This window comes from Myxocyprinus asiaticus, chromosome 30 (assembly GCF_019703515.2).
Source record: "Myxocyprinus asiaticus isolate MX2 ecotype Aquarium Trade chromosome 30, UBuf_Myxa_2, whole genome shotgun sequence".
In the NCBI taxonomy this organism is placed as follows: Eukaryota; Metazoa; Chordata; class Actinopteri; order Cypriniformes; family Catostomidae; genus Myxocyprinus; species Myxocyprinus asiaticus.
The window spans coordinates 33433955-33450568 of NC_059373.1; the positions used below are offsets into that span (position 1 = coordinate 33433955).

At 39.9% G+C, this 16614-nt stretch overlaps 1 protein-coding gene across 3 annotated transcripts in view; it reads right to left on the bottom strand.

Annotated features, from left to right (window-relative positions):
• Positions 1 to 3759: 3759 nt before the first annotated feature.
• Positions 3760 to 16614, bottom strand: part of LOC127420911 (atrial natriuretic peptide receptor 1-like) — a 181197-nt gene continuing 168342 nt past the window's right edge. For all 3 annotated transcript variants that reach the window (XM_051663519.1, XM_051663518.1, XM_051663520.1), the window contains exons 17-22: positions 15399 to 15545; positions 14919 to 15042; positions 14706 to 14774; positions 5730 to 5904; positions 5527 to 5625; positions 3760 to 5120 (exon numbers count right to left, since the gene is read on the bottom strand). In XM_051663519.1, the coding sequence (XP_051519479.1) occupies positions 4969 to 5120; positions 5527 to 5625; positions 5730 to 5904; positions 14706 to 14774; positions 14919 to 15042; positions 15399 to 15545 (766 nt within the window). In that variant the 3' untranslated portion in view covers positions 3760 to 4968. The remainder of the gene's footprint in view (positions 5121 to 5526; positions 5626 to 5729; positions 5905 to 14705; positions 14775 to 14918; positions 15043 to 15398; positions 15546 to 16614) is intronic.

Consider the following 16614-nt stretch of genomic DNA (forward strand, 5'->3'; position numbering starts at 1 on the left):
TCCCCTACCCGACAGTCCCCCCAAAAAACTAAATATTTGCCCCATTTTTTAACAAATATGTCCCTAAACCCCAGCCTTCTACTTATCGCTTCCTCAAATGCAGCTACCCTCCCCATTTCCACACACCACTCTGAAAAAGAGGGTGCTCCACTTGACTTCCAACCCCTTAAAATTACTTGTCTGCCGATCATGAGACTGGTCATAACCCAATTTTTTATATGAATATCCCCTAAATGCATGACCGCTCCATCACTCAAAATACAGAGTCTGGGACAAAGCAAAACCTGAATGTTCAAAACATCACACAAATAACTCCGAATCCTCAACCAAAACTCCTGGATCTTAACACACCCCTAAAAGACATGGGTTGTGTCTCCATCTTCTGATTGACATCGCCAGCAGGTGGGTGTGTCATTAAGACCAAGCCTATATAATCTAGAGGGGGTCCAATAAAATGTAAAATCTTAAACTGCATAAGGTGCACCCTTGCATCTCTAGATACAGACTTGACATTTTTCAGAATCTTAGTCCACACTCCATCCTCCAATACCAAATTAAAATCTTTTTCCCATACTCTCTTGAGAGAAGTCAAGGCTCCATCCCCCAGACTCTGAATTAACAGGGAGTAATACACTGATGCATCATGACCTTTTCTAAAAGCAGCAATCACCTCTCCCAAAGCACCTGCTGCCTTAGGGGGGTGTGTGCTACTCCCAAAAACAGTGCTTTCATGTGTCTTGGTATTTTCTTTACCAGTCTTTCACATTGCTGTTGGTTGATTTTACGTCACTCCTGCCTGGCACAAAAATTCAAGCAGCTCGGCTTTGTTTGGTAGCTTGTAGCCAGCCATCTTTCTCTTGATCACATTCCAGAGGTTTTCAGTGGGGTTCTGGTCTGGAGATTGGGCTGGCCATGACAGTGTCTTGATCCGGTGCTCCTCCATCCACACCTTGATTGACCTGGCTGTGTGGTATGGAGCATTGTCCTGCTGGAAAAACCAATCCTCAGAATTGGGGAACATTGTCAGAGCAGAAGGAATTACATTTTCTTCCAAGATAACATTGTACGTGGCTTGATTCATGCGTCCTTCACAAAGACGAATCTGCTTGATTCCAGCCTTGCTGAAGCACCCCCAGATCATCACCGATCCTTCACCTGGTTGTTTAATGGTTAGACAGAGACTTGGAGAGGCCTTCAAGCCACAGTGTCTCATCCCTACTGTGAAATTTGGTGGAGGATCAATTTAAATAGTATTGGTGGTGAATTGGTGGATTGCCTTGCAATCTAGGATTTCTCAGGGACAAACTGAAATGTACAAAAACAAAATGTATCTCCATATATGCTCCAGTTTAAGTTAAACATACTTACCTCTTAGATACATTCATAATTCTTCAAAAAACATGCAGCGCAGATATTGAAAGACAGCAAATATACCATGCACTTTTGTGTATACAGTAATTCTTACAATATTAGCAGCACAACCATTTGTGAATTTGGCTCAGTGGTATTTTATTAGTTTATTTTACACAATCTGTCCCACCCTCCCTAAAATAAGAAAAACCACAATAATCATGTTAAACTTCACTTGAAGACTTAGTAGTAATATATAACAATCTCACCCGTAGACCCAGCTATCCAAACTACACATATAAGACACATAAAAACAATGCAATCACATTTCTGCCCAAACAAAACAGGAAAGCAAGGGCTGCTTCTTAAAAGACTGTACATCTGACATGGTTGTTATGACACAGGGCATCAGCCATCATGTCCTTGTGGTGCATTGCTACAATTTGACTGACAGCTGTCATGGTATCAATGTACAGCTAAGTGATGTGGCACTCATTTATTTACAAATGGGCCTGGCATACATTCATGCTTATTTATATAAAAAAAAAAACAGCAAGTTAATTGCAGTGGGACTACCTAGGCTTTTAATACCATCAGAGGTTTTTATTTAAACAAGAAAGGACTTGTTTACTCTCAGAATGTAGTGTGCGCAGTAATATGCATTGCAAGTTGATCCAAAAAATCTTGTATTATACTGAAATGTATCTTTGACATGTCTGAGATTTGATCTGAGACATGTCATCGCATGAGGAAAAGTTATTTTCCATGTGCTCATTATCTCAGAACAGACACGGGGAGGTGAGCAGTGTTGCTGCATAAGCACTCTGTAATACGGCAATGGGAAAGAAATGTGATCTTGATCTTCAACTTGGCATTTCATTCATCATAGTTGGTATTTGGCATAGCTACGATTTTGCCATGCACAGCAGGAAGCTGTTTGTTAGAAAGTTTCATTATATTATATTAACACAAAATACTAGACTCATACAAATGATGAAGAATTAATTGGCACAAACACTCAGATCTTCAAATAATTGTCTGCTGGCAATGATCTTGGCGTATGATGTGTAAATTTAGGGATGTTCCTCTGAGAGACATTGATGGCTGTGGAAGATACTTATTGTTAAAAGTGTCCATCACATTTGTAGGACTCCTTGGACATAGTATGCCTTTCAAGACATCATGCTTTTTCACATCCCATTCAAGACAACATAAAATCAAAACTGACCCATTTTGCCTTCTTTAAAAAGGTCACTTGTCTTATGTACAACTCATCAGTGCACATAATTCTAAAGAAAATAAGTTTGTTGTCATAGTCTTTTAAAAATGTAATAACTAGTGTTGGGTGTAATCAGATTACAAAAGTAATTACTTACTGTGATATAATTACTTTTTTAGTCAAAATGTAGTGAAGCACATTATATTTTACATTCTTGTAATCAGATTACAATTACTGATTTTCAATTAAAGGGATAGTTCACCCAAAAATGAAATTCTCTCATCATTTACTCACCCTCATGCCATCTCAGATGTGTATGACTCTTTTTCTTCTGCAGAACACAAATTAAGATTTTCAGAAGAATATTTCAGTTCTGTAGGTCCATATAATGCAAGTGAATGGTGATCAGACCTTTGTAGCTCCAAAAAGCACACAAAGGAAACATAAAAGTAATCCATATGACTCCAGTGGTTAAATTCATATCTTCAGAAGCTATATGATAAATGTTGGGAGAAACAGATCAATATTTAAGTAATTTTTTACTATAAATCTGAACCTTTGATCAGCCCCAACCAGTACGTGGCTGAATCTGTAAGTTAAAGTCACCTCCACACCAGAATGTGGACATGAAAGTAAAGATTTATAGCAAAAAAGGACTTAAATATTAATCTGCTTCTCCCCCACACCTATCATATCGCTTCTGAAGAAATGGATTAAACCACTGGAGTCGTATGGATTACTTTTATGCTGCTTTTATGTCCATTTTGGTACCTTCAAAGTTTTGGTCACCATTCACTTCCATTGTATGGATTCTTTTAAAAATCCTCATTTGTGTTCAGCAGAAGAAAGAAAGTCACACATCTGGGATGGCATGAGGGTGAGTAAATGATGAGAGAATTTTCATTTTGGGGTGAACAAATCCTTTTAAAAGTTACAGTATGTGATTACTTTTCAACAAAGTAATCAATAGAGTAATATTATTAAAATTTTTACAGAAGTAATCACATGTAGTGGATTACATTGTGAGTAACTTACTCAACACTGGTGATACCTTGCTCCCCCACTGAAAGGACTTTTCTTTAGGTTGCTATATTGTTTATAAACAATATAGCAATTCAAAAGCAATTATTCAGTTTCACTCTGAAATACATAGGTCCAAAAAAACAAAAAAGAAAAACAAACAACTGGACTGGAATGTATAAATGTCTTTGCATTAGATACCAAACTATTAAACCAAGTGGAATTTAAGGCAAAAGCATATATTTAACAAAATATAATTCAAAATATAAAAATCAAAAAGACAACAAGTTTTTGGATACTTTCTGGTCTTCAAATGTAAGTGCAACCTGTTCATAGTTTATGTGATGAACTACTCCAGTGGTTACTTTTCTAGGAGTAGGACACCTGTGTGAATTTGAGGGGAAATGACTTCATACAACCACTAAAAATATTTTGGTATCTAATGCATTGAAATGCATTTATTTTAAGGGCGGCTACAGTGTCCAAATACATTTCGGGGCCACTGTAGTTCACATTACAGATGATAAATGCTTTGGCGAACGCTATGTTGTCTTTATGCTGAAAGTAAATCCTGCAATGAAATTAACAATAAAAATATGTCTCAACTATTGTCCCAACTGAAACACTATCAAAATACTTGCACATTTCTTGTGTTCTGCGAACAAAACCCATCATTAACTTGTGTAATTTCTATGCTTTCTTGATCACACTTCACATTTATTATTTTTTTGTATGTGAATGACTTTCACGTGTGAATCATAATCTCTCAAATAACTGTGGATTCACACTGGCAGATAAAAGACCTGGCTAATCATTTCATTACTGTGAGGTTTTCAATTTGCTTATCTCCCAGAGGAGGTCTCAACTCTCAAGAATATTTTTCATGGCTAGAAAAACTATATGGACTACAGCACGGTGTCTCTGTAACAGCAAGAACATAAACATCAAATCCACAAACAGACTAAAACTATACCTGACAAGTGGCTTTAAAAACTCTGAACAAAGACCTATCATCACAGCAGCCAGCGGTAATGACAATAAGAAATTCAAAACTCTTAGAAGACCCGTAAACTTTAGACTTCAGGAATGATTTCACACCAGCAGATGGCCCTGTGCTCAATCAGTTGGCTGAACAGTCTCTGATCTGACGTCATCTTCCGTTTGCTTGTCCAAATGATCCTGCTCAAGTATTGTTTTGTGTCTTTTGAGCTTACTTGGCAAACTCAGTTCAGTGGGAGGCAATAACCTGAAGCTTTGGGAGTTAAACGATGGAAAATTGCCCTTCTGTCAACGCACTGCTCCAGTACTGTTGTTTAGATGTCTTTGTTTTGTTCTCTCCTCACTGTGGAGGGTTGTCTCTCTCTCTCCGTTATTGTTATTTAGGCATTGTTGGAGGTGATCTCTCCTAGCAGCCAGTACGTCCTCATCCGTCCTTTCCCCTTCATCTCCACATCTCCTCTGAGCTCCAGCTGGAAGCAGTTGAACTCCTCTAATATGGCCCATGTGGCCTCCGACACATGGATCTTTAGGGCTGATGGAAGAGGTGTGAGTGCACAGTCAAATATAAAATAATCACATATACTCTTTTCTCAAAAGCTCAAATAAGTGCAAAGATTTGCAGTCAGTAGAAGTAATACTAACTAACTAATCTTAACATTCTGAGGTCAAGATTTGACATCCCAAAAATGTATGCAAGAACATAAGAAAAAAAAAAGTCTTAAAAGGAGACATAACATTTAAAATAGGAAGTTATAACTGGTTTTATTCAAGTCCAAAATGCTTTTTAACATTGCTGAATCAACCTTAATCCATTAGGTTACACCAACAAAACTCATTTTAATAGTTAGATCAGGCAGAAATAGCTCCTTATGGTAACAATTGGAAGTCACCACTTTGTACAGTATACTGAGAACGAATGCTAGATACAGGCATCTCACCTTCTCCATTGGACTCCATGCGTGATGCAGTGTTGACTGTATCACCAAACAAACAATAGCGTGGCATCTTCAAGCCAACCACCCCTGCACACACGGGGCCTGGACACATCACAACACACACCCACACACATCATCATCAGTCAATATTTCCCATTAGTCAGTCACGAACCAACAGAAATGTCCTCATGTCCCGTGCTGCTCACCGCTGTGGATGCCGATGCGTAAACGCAGCTGCTGGTTTGGACGGTGACGGATTCGAAAGGAGTGTACAGCCTCTAATAGAGCCAGAGACATGCGGGCGATCTCTCGGGCGTGCAGTTTGCCGTTCCTCACAGGAAGACCTGACACTACCATGTAGGCATCACCAATGGTCTCCACCTGGGGGCGCCACACAAAGATGCATAATTCTATGGGACTTTCTATGAATTGGGTACAGAATAGGGCCTGAAACGCTTATAAAAAGTCAAACTTTTTTTATACTTTTTCGACAAATGGTCAGCGAAAGAAAGCGCATAACCTTTATAAAATGTTGTTTGTCAACTTCAAGAAGTCAAACGAAATACTAAATGAGCTGTTTTATGTTCTATAAATTTTCTACGTATGAGGTTTGCAGTTTTTACAATCATGTAACCAAAATTTGGAGCATGTCTAAATACAGTTTAAAATGTTGATTTGTGTGATTTTGTTAGTGTTTTATCAATAAATACTGAGTAAACATCAAAATCAAACATACAGTACATAATCTATAATATTGAAAAAAAACAACAAAAAAAAAAAGGTTGCAAGTAACAGGGTTGTAAATTTAACCTAATAAATTAGTGGAGGCTAGCTAGTCATAGATAATCTTACATTTCCTATTAACAAAAAATATTGTATATATACAGATATATATATATATATATATATATATATATATATATATATATATATAATTTATTTTTTTCCCCCGACACAATAACTTGAGTTACAGGGTTGAATGGTTGAGCTTGACGAATGCAGTTAACACTGCAATTTGTATAAAAATTCAAAAAATGGATTATTTACTTACGATATTTACATCACACTCTGAAAAATATTTTTGCAATGGGGAAAATGATGTGGTAATTGTGTTTGAAATCCCTTTCAATTGTTCTGGAGTGAAAACCTTCATTTTAATTGCTGGTAACCAGTTAATAATCAGCTAAATCGTTACAATATTTTTTTTTAATGAAACCAAAAACCATAGGTTTTAACACTGTAAATTTTCAGAATTACACCACTTCCTTTTGCCAAAGAATACGATTTCTCTATTTTTAGTAGAACATAAGCATGTGTTGTGATCAAGGGCGTAGATTTGGCTTGAATACTGGGGGGCTTGCAGCATGAAGCATCTACATGTTTCCATTGATCATGGTATAAATATTCTGGTTGTGATCCCATAGGAAACTGCTGCTTCACACAGAAAAACATAAAAAGCACATTTCTAATTTGTTTCCCAAAACTTCATTGAATTATTGTTGTATATGATGCAGTCATACAGTTTTGACATTGCTGGGTTTTAACTGAGAAGCAGGTCTGTAATTAAAATATCCATGTTATTTTTTTTATTTAGACCTTACCATAATAGTGTTCGGTTTCATATAGCTAATTACAGCTAAACAGTTAAGAGCAATAAATGTGTGCTCCCTTCTGTTTTACCCTAATGTTGGCTATTGAATCGGTACAAATTTGATTTAGGACTTTATTAGCACCAGAAGAACATGGTCTGAGCATGCACTCTTTGTGGGTACACAAAGGTTAAAAAAATAAAATTATAAAAAATAAAAATATGCCGCCCGCATAAAGTGACATTTAGTCCGAAAGCATCCACGCAGTGGTACATGTAGGAGAGAGATTTAGGCTATTAATTGATTTTAGATGGCACATGTATATATGAAATGTTATATTACGGGGATATATTTTATATCAAGAATACATTTATTGAAAATTATTTCAAGACTGTTTAAGGAAGTGACGTCTTTTTGTTCCTTGAACAATTCTTGCTAGGTGTTGAACTCAGACTGCGTTCCAAATGGGATAAATCACCCTCCTGTGAGGGAGTCGACATGGAGGTGAAGGTAGAATCCATATGCAGGAAGTTTAACAAACAGCAAACAAATCCATGACACAAGGCAGAGACATAATTGTTGATGCAGGCAAAGTAGTCGTTAAGAGGTAATCAGTCCAACCAGGCAAACAGAGCAAAGCAGGCACAATGGTCATAACAAGGCAATAAACAGGCAGTGGAAATAACGCTTGGTAAGGCAGTGAAACTGGCAATACTTCGCAAAGTAACAATGGAAAAGCATGGCTATTTATATGATGCAAACAGGAAGTCACCATAGAAGAAACAGTACAGTGTCAGTATTAGGGAGAGGGCTCCCTCTGGTGGTCGGCTGAAAGGATACCAGCCTCATTCATTACAGAACCCCCCTCTACGAACAACTCCCAGTGTTCTTCTTATGGGTCGTCCCCTTGGTCATGGTGCAGGATGATTCGGGTGCGCTTGGTGGAAGTCATGGATCATTGGTGGGTCCAGAATGTCCTTGGCGGCTACCCAAGATCTCTCCTCTGGTCTATAACCTTCCCAGTCCACCAGGTACTGCATCTGGCCCCCTCGACGGCGTGAGTCAATGATCTCTCTGACCATGTAAGAAGGTGATCCGTCTATCTCCAATGGAAGCGGCGGCTCAGGATCCCTGGTTCCAGGGCCAGATGTCGGGTGGACAGGTTTAAAAAATGACACATGAAAGGAAGGATAGACGCAGTAGTTAGCAGGAAGCTCCAGTCGATAAGTTACAGGATTGATCTGTCTGATCATTCTGAATGGACCAACATACCCGGGGCTGAGCTTCCTGCTGGGTAGCCATAACTTGTCACGTGCAGATAACCAGACTCTCTGACCAGGCTGGTAGTCAGGGTGGGGACGTGTCCGTCAATCAGCTTGGATCCGTTGGGCCCGGATGGCCCGCTGCAATCTGACGTGCACTGTCCCACACCTCCTCCCTCAGCCTGATCCAATCATCCACCGCTGGCACTGTAGAGAGTTCACCTGACCAAGGGAACATTGGAGGTTGGTACCCCAGCACACATTGGAAGGGAGTGAGTCCAGTAGGAGTGAGTGAGGGAGTTCTGGGCATATTTCACACATGGGAGGAAGTCACTCCACCTCTGTTGTTCACGACTGCAGTAAGACCTGAGGTATCTGCCTATCTCCTGGTTTAGCCTCTCCACCTGTTTGTTTGCCTGAGGATGATAACCAGACACAAGGCTGACGTTGAGGTCTAGTTGTTTGCAGAAAGCCTGCCAGACTCTAGGTAAACTGTGGTCCCCGGTCAGATACTATGTCTTCTGGCAGACCATAGATCCTGAAAACTTGGTGGAAAAGAGTGTTAGCGGTCTCCATGGCAGTGGATAGACCTTTCATGAGGATTAGTCTGCATGACTTAGAGAAACAATCAATGATAACAAAAATGGTGGTATACCCACTGGAGTTTGGCAGATCTGTGATGAAGTTGATGGACAGGTGGGACCAGGATCTCTGTGGGATAGGCAGAGGAAGGCCGGCTGGCAGTTCTTTGGGGGTCTTTGACTGTGCACAAACTTCAAATGACTTAATATATGTAGTGACAATTTATAAGTGATGGCCACCAGAATGAGTTACGTACCAGGCTAATAATCCTCTGGATGCCAGGATGTCCAGTGCTGAGGAAGGTATGGATCCATTGGATCGTTCATTGACGTAGAGTGCGTGGTACATACTGCTTAGTTGGAGGGCATTCTGGTTTTTGAGGTATGTTGTGAGGATCATGATGATGGGAAAGAGCATCAGCTTTGCAGTTCTTACTGCCAGGGCGGTCGGTGACAGTGAATTGAAATCTTGTGAAGAAAAGTGACCATCGGGTTTGTCGTGGATTGAGTCGTTTTGCTCCCTTGATGCATTCGAGGTTCTTATGGTCGGTGATTACTTGAAATGGATAAACAGAGCCTTCAAGCCAGTGGCGCCACTCTTCTAACGCAGCCTTCATGGAAAGTAGCTCTTTGTTTCCAACATCATAGTTTTTCAGCGGAGTTCAGTTTACGTGAACAGCACAAGGATAAAGTTTTCCAGGTTACCATGGCATTGAGACAGAACCACCCCGATGCCGCAGTCTGATGCATCCACTTCTACGATGAATGGTTGGTTAGGATCGGGGTGCTTGAGAATGGGGGCAGTCGTGAAACTTGTCTTGAGGATTTTGAAGGCTTTTTGAACAGTCACTCCATGGCACTTTTTTATGGTTTACCTTTGAGCAATGACGTTTAAGGGGCAGAGATGAGACTGTAGTTGCAGATAAACGTCCTGTAGATATTCGCAAAGCCCAGGAAACGTTGTAGCTCCTTAACAGTATTGGGTCTTGGCCATTCAGTGACTGCCTGGATCTTGGAGTTATCCATCTCGACACCTATTACTGGTCATATACCCAAAGAATGTTGTATGGGTAGTATGGAACTCACATTTTCCTGCTTTTGCGTAGAGTTGGAGTTTCTGTAGGTGTGAGAGGACCATCTTGACATCCTTGATGTGCTGTGCTTTATCTTAGGAGAAGAATATGTCGTCGATGTAGGCGATGACACACTTGTTGAGGGGGTCTCTGAAAATCTCATTAATGAACGATTGGAACACAACTGGTGCGTTGGCCAGGCCATAAGGCATCACCTGGTATTCATAGTGTCCTCTACAGGTGATGAAAGTGGTTTTACACATCTCCTTCTCTAATATGAATTAGATTATAAGCACTTCTCAAGTCAAGGGCAGATGGAACAAGAGGGAGTGGGTACCTGTATTTGATCGTTACTATATTCAGCCCTCTGTAGTCAATACATGGACGAAGCCCTCCATCTTTTTTCTCAATGAAGAAGCCTGCTGCAGCTGGTGAGGTGGATGGACGAATGAAACCTGAAGCTAGTGCCTCCTCGACGTAGGTCTCCATGGCCATGGTCTCAGGTCTTGATAACGGATAGGTTTTGCTCCTGGGGGGTGCCATTTTGGACAGTAAATCAATAGCGCAGACCCATGGACGATGAGGAGGTAGTTGTGTTGCCTTGATCTTGCTGAAGACTTCAGAAAACTCTGAATATTCCTTGGGGATTTTGATTTGGGTTAGAATATCAGGACTCTCAATGCTAGTGATTAAACATGGCATGGTGACAGTAATATGAAGACAATTTGACTGACAATAGTATATCCATTGTTTTAGCTCACCCTGGTTCCAGGAGATGATGGGATCGTAGATAGCCAGCCATGGATGACCCAGGATGAGGATATGCTTGGGTGAGTTGATGACAAAGAGAGATTGCTTCTGTGTGAAATAATCCAAATCATAGTGTCACTGGAACGGTTTGGTGAGTGATGCCTGTGCCTATGGGTGCATTATTCACAGCAGTGATGTTAATGGTGGGTATGCACAGTACTGTAGGGATATTGAGTTCTTGTACAAGATCTTGATTAATCACATTTACAGCAGCCCCTTTAACATCAAAGGAGAGTTCGATGTGGTGTATGAGAGAGATATTCTTGCTACTCACATTTGTTCTAGAGTTTTGCTATTTCTTGCCTTTGTGAGGGCATGCAGAGTTTCGATGACTCCTTTCACCACAGTAGTAATACAGTCCCTCCTTATGACGACAATCGCGTTCTTCATCAGAAACTCTAGCATAGGCAATCTGCATCAGTTCAGGAGCTTCGGGGCATGCCTGGACTTGACTATGGACTGATGGTTGTGACTTGGAGCTAATCCTTGAGCGTGGTGAATTGCGCAGTAAATTATCAATCTTTACAGCTAACGAAATGAATTCGGTGAGCATTGAATCCTCACCCTTGCATGCAAGTTCGGCCTGCAGGTCGTAGTTCAGTCCCTCTCTGAACACAGTCTTGAGTGCGATCTCATTCCATCTGCTTTGGGCTGCTAATGTCCTGAAGTGTATGGCAAAGTCAGCTGCAGAACGTGAACCCTGGCATACATGAAGCAGCTGAACAGAGACATCTTTACCTCCCTCTGGGTATTCAAACACTTCATGGATCTGGGAAGCGAAGTAATCGAATGACATTTGAAGTGGTCTATCATTGTCCCAAACAGCTGAGGCCCAGTCTAACTCTTTTCCGGAAAGTAATGTCATCATAAATGCACATTTCTTTGAATCCTGGCTGAATGACTCTTGTTCATTGGAGAAATATATTTTACATTGACATAAAAATCTCTTACATTTCTCTGGCGAGCCATCAAACTTATCAGGAAGAGCAAATCTTTCCGGTGTAGCCTGTGGGGATGGAAGAGAGTGGATGTAGTGGTTGAGGTTCTCATTTGCAGCTCTTAGGTTGTTCAGTTGTTCTTGGTAACTTGTGAGAAGTTTGCTCTGGTAAGCAAATGCAGCCTGGAGCTGAGAAACTTCAGCTGGATTCATTGGTGGTGAAGTATTCTGTGAGGGAGTCGACATGGAGGCGAAGGTAGAATCCATATGCAGGAAGTTAACAAACAGCAAACAAATCCAAGACACAAGGCAGAGACGTAATCGTTGATGCAGGTAAAGTAGTCATTAACAGGTAATCAGTCCAACCAGGCAAACAGAGCAAAACAGTAATCCAAGAATTGGTAATCAATGAAGCAGGCACAATGGTCATAACAAGAAGGCAATAAACAGGCAGTGGGAATAACGCTTGGTAAGGCAGTGAAACTGGCAATACTTCGCAAAGTAACAATGGAAAAGCATGGCTATTTATATGATGCAAACAGGAAGTCACCACAGAAGAAACGGTAGTGTCAGTATTCGAGAGAGGGCTCCCTCTGGTGGTCGGCTGAAGGGATACCAGCCTCATTCATTACACCTCCAATGGGGCACTTTGAAGGAGGAGAAATCATGATAGTCATGCTGTAAGATCACTTCAAACAGAATTTCCAATAAAAATGACTTCTGAAAAAATGAGTTCCGAATGACCAATATTTTTGAGCCCCATACCTTTTAGCCTTTCAAAGCTCTCACAGGATGGTAAAGTCTTCGAAGGGCATAGGGATGAATATTTCTGAATAGAAAGCACCCTCATTCAAAACAACAGCAGAAGGCTCTTCATTCATAGTGACTATAACATGATTAACTTTACTAATGTTAACACGACATGTCATCAAAATGTGGATCATTTTGTTCAGTGGCTGGATGTTCTCTGGATGTCTGGAACTAACGGAAATTAAAGTGCCAAAAGGGCAACCACAAATGAACGCATCAACCACAGCAGTGAAGCGAGACAGCTGGATACGTGTAGCACACATCTGATCTCTAGTAGGTGAACAACATTTATGCAAAATAATTATAATTTTGATAGGTAGACTATAGGTCGCTCCCATTATAATGAATGAAGTCATTTACTATTACATTTAGTCATTTAGCAGACGCTTTTATCCTAAACGACTACCAAATTAGGAACGTAAAAAAAGAAATCCTTACCTTATCGGCAAGTCACACAGTCACACATAATTGAAGCAATCCAATATTCCTGTCACACCATGACCTGGCCAGCAGAGGGAAGCAGAGTGTACCCCCTCCTGCTTAATTGTTCAGTAGTCTAATCACTAGTTCACTGAGATTACCTGTGCTTAGTTTGCTAGTGTGTATAAATTCCTCACTTACTCTTGTTTCTTTGCTGCTTGTATGCTATGTCTTAGTTAACTGCCTGTTTATGCTTTGCTTCCTGTGACCTATGCTTGGATTTACAGTAGTGATTTTTGCCTAAATGATTTATAGACTTGTTTGCATGGAAATAGATTTTTCCCTTAACTCTTTGGCTTCTTTTTTTTTTTTTTTTCATTGGAACCTTACACTCTTTAGTTTGCTCAGGAGCTTAATTCTCCTCAATTTGTAGTATTACAAAAAGACTTAATTTTCCTCAAAATCTGCCTTCAGTGTCTCTCTGTGTTTGGGTCCCTCACTGCCCTTGTAGTGTAGTGGTTTAGACCTTGGTTTTACCAACACCACATCCTGGGTTCTAAACTAATTTCGTGACATTTCCCAGTCTTTCTGCTGAGGAAATAATTGTAAGCATCTAAACTATGATGCAATTTCATCGCCTCTCTTGGTTAGATGCTCAGTATCAACAACATGTCTGGATAAGTCACTTCAGGTAAATGTTTGATGTTCTTGGATATGTTAACTCTGAGCTTTATTTAAAGGAGCTGTTAATGATACAGGAAGTGCTTCAGGAATAGTTGCATTCTAATTCCTTTGTTACTGTTTGCCTGCTTGAAATGGTCTATATTATACTTATGATTTCTATGCTTGTAACTCCCCCACAGAATTGAATCACTTATTTTGTGTGAGGCAAGTTGCTTATATGTAGCTCTTTTTTTTCTAGACCAGGGTTGCGTTTCCCAAAAGCAGTGCAGCATCGGTTTCTACGATCTACTTAGGCTTATGATGCATTTGGGAAATGCAGCCCAGGTTGCTTGATTCTCTTATGAGATCTGGCTACACTGCAACTGGAAAATCTCCCACCCTTAGCACAGAGTACTGTCATTTTAAAAAGAATGCTATTAACTGTTCTTTTATTTTGTTCCAACCAGTTATCATTTTGAAATGCTGCGGAATTCTGCTCAGATTGAACCAAAGTGGAAAAATATTTCATTTTTAAGCCCTGAATAAAATTAGCTTATGTGTGCTATTTTTCCTTTGTTAAAATATGCCAGTTGTAGGTTTGCAATAAATATGCAGTTTGAAGGTTGACTTCATCTAAAAGTTACCACAATCACACATTGATTACTATCAATTCAACAGATTGTCAACATATGACACTGTTGTATGAATTTAATTGTTGGATGCAGTCGAGAAGGTCAAGACTGCTGAGGTGGGACAGGCCAAATTCAACATTTTTTGCATTTGATATGTTTAAAACGACGTACTTTATATGCTGTTAATTTTGTGTAAGATAACAGTTTATCACATTTAATTGTTCTCACAACAAAAAGCATGGGATTTGTGCCTCTAATACAAAACACTATAAATGTGTCCCCCTTTTGTGGAAAGTGCCCTACACACTGACAGGCAGAGATTGTGAGTCGGATCTTAGCCACACAAAGCAATCAAGCACTAATGACATTGAACAAGCAGTGAACATAATGACTGTCTGGCATTACCTTGTAAACGTCAAAATTATCAATGATTGCATCAAAGCAAGTGTAAAGATCATTCAGAAACGTCACCACCTGTGGGAAGAACAAATCAACATATAGATGATCAATTGTAGCTCAATACTGCTTCCAGTTATGAAGGATTGTTTTGTAAATATTTCATTGAGTGTCCTGGAGGAATGATTAGTAAATGAGCCCTGCTGGGGCGGGGTGTCTGACCTGCATTGGTGTGCTCTCGGCTGATAATGCGGTGAAGCCTACAATGTCACTGAAGTAGATGGTGACTGAGTCAAAGGCTTCGGCCTGCACCATCTCACCTCGCTTCAGCTGCTCTGCCACTGAGCTGGAACACAACACGTACACACACACAGTGAGAAAGGGCTTGGTTAGTCTCTCATCCCTGTCAACAAATGGAAAAAGAATGCAATTACTGTTCGCTTCATTGAACATTAAAAATCAACAATAAAATTACTCACATTTTTGTTCAGAATAGCATACTCCCATATAACTCTTTCTATTTAGAATGCATACTGTGTGTAGAATGTACAATTTCTACATGCACAGAATACCAGAATGACATACTACACTTGCCAAATTGTGACGTACTGTATACAGCAGAGCAACTGCACTGGGTACTGTTTCCCACAATACAATACGTTCAACTTGATCTTCATTTTCAAAGGTCAGTGTTGTACTCACTGTGGCAGAATCTGATAGAGCAGAGCTTCAGCTTTACGTTTCTCCTCATGGTACGCTTGGGTCCTCTCCTCCACCAGCTCCTCCAGGTTATTGGCATACTGTTCCATGCGGGACAGCAGGTTATCCAGGATGTTGGAGCCATATCCACTGTGGAACAAATTGAAGGTGAGGCAGATATGAGAGTGTGAGAATGATCACTACAGCAAACACAACATGTCTTTGGAGTCATGACTTGACTGGCACAGAATCTGTGCTCACAGATTTCCACAGAAAGCTGAATTAAACAGAATTTGAAAGTCAGTTTTTTCTGGAACTGGCTTTTTTAGTTGACATGTCAAGCTGTGACTGCAGTGTCCTTCTGTGTGATTTGATGCGTGTCATGTTTTTAAAACCTCATATTAACTACGAGAATAGAAAGAATAGTTGTACTTGCATAGGTGAATTGCGAAGGTAAAAAACTTGACTTGAAATACTTTTGCAAAGTTGACATTTTCTGCGGTGACATCCTACATTATGTGCAGTGTAAAATTACACTGAAAAAATGTTAACCTAAAAAATGTGCTTCATGTAGTAACATCTAAATTAACTGGTTTTATTCAAGTCAAAAAATATTATTTATGTCACAGTGTGTCACCGTTATGTTTCCAAGGACTCTTATTTTGATATAGTTTTTGTCTTCTGCCCTCTGTTTTCCATGAACTACATTTCCCACGGTGCACTGCCCTCAACACAGCCATCTGTTCACCATCATCCTCACCTGTTCTCCATTCCCTCATTTACTCCTGCTTGTATAAATACCCTCTAGTTTTGTTCCCTCTTTGTCAGTTCTTGTTTGTTGCTATTTGAGTTCACATTTGTTTGTTTCACTTTCATCATCTTCATTAAAAGCCTGCAATTAGATCCAGCGTCTCATCTCAGCAACTACTCGTTATAATTTAAAGCAATAGTTCACCAAAAAATGAAAATTCTCTCATCTTTCACTCATCCTCATATCATCCCAAATGTGTATAACTTTCTTTCTTCTGCAGATCACAGATAAAGATTTTTAGAAGAATATTTCAGATCTGTAGGTCCGTACAATGCAAGTGAATGGGTGCCAAAGTGTTGACGCTCCAAAAAGCACATAAAGGCATCATAAAAGTACTCCAGATGACTCCAGTGTTTTAATCCATGTCTTCAGAATCAATATGATATGTGTGGGTGAGTAACAGATCAA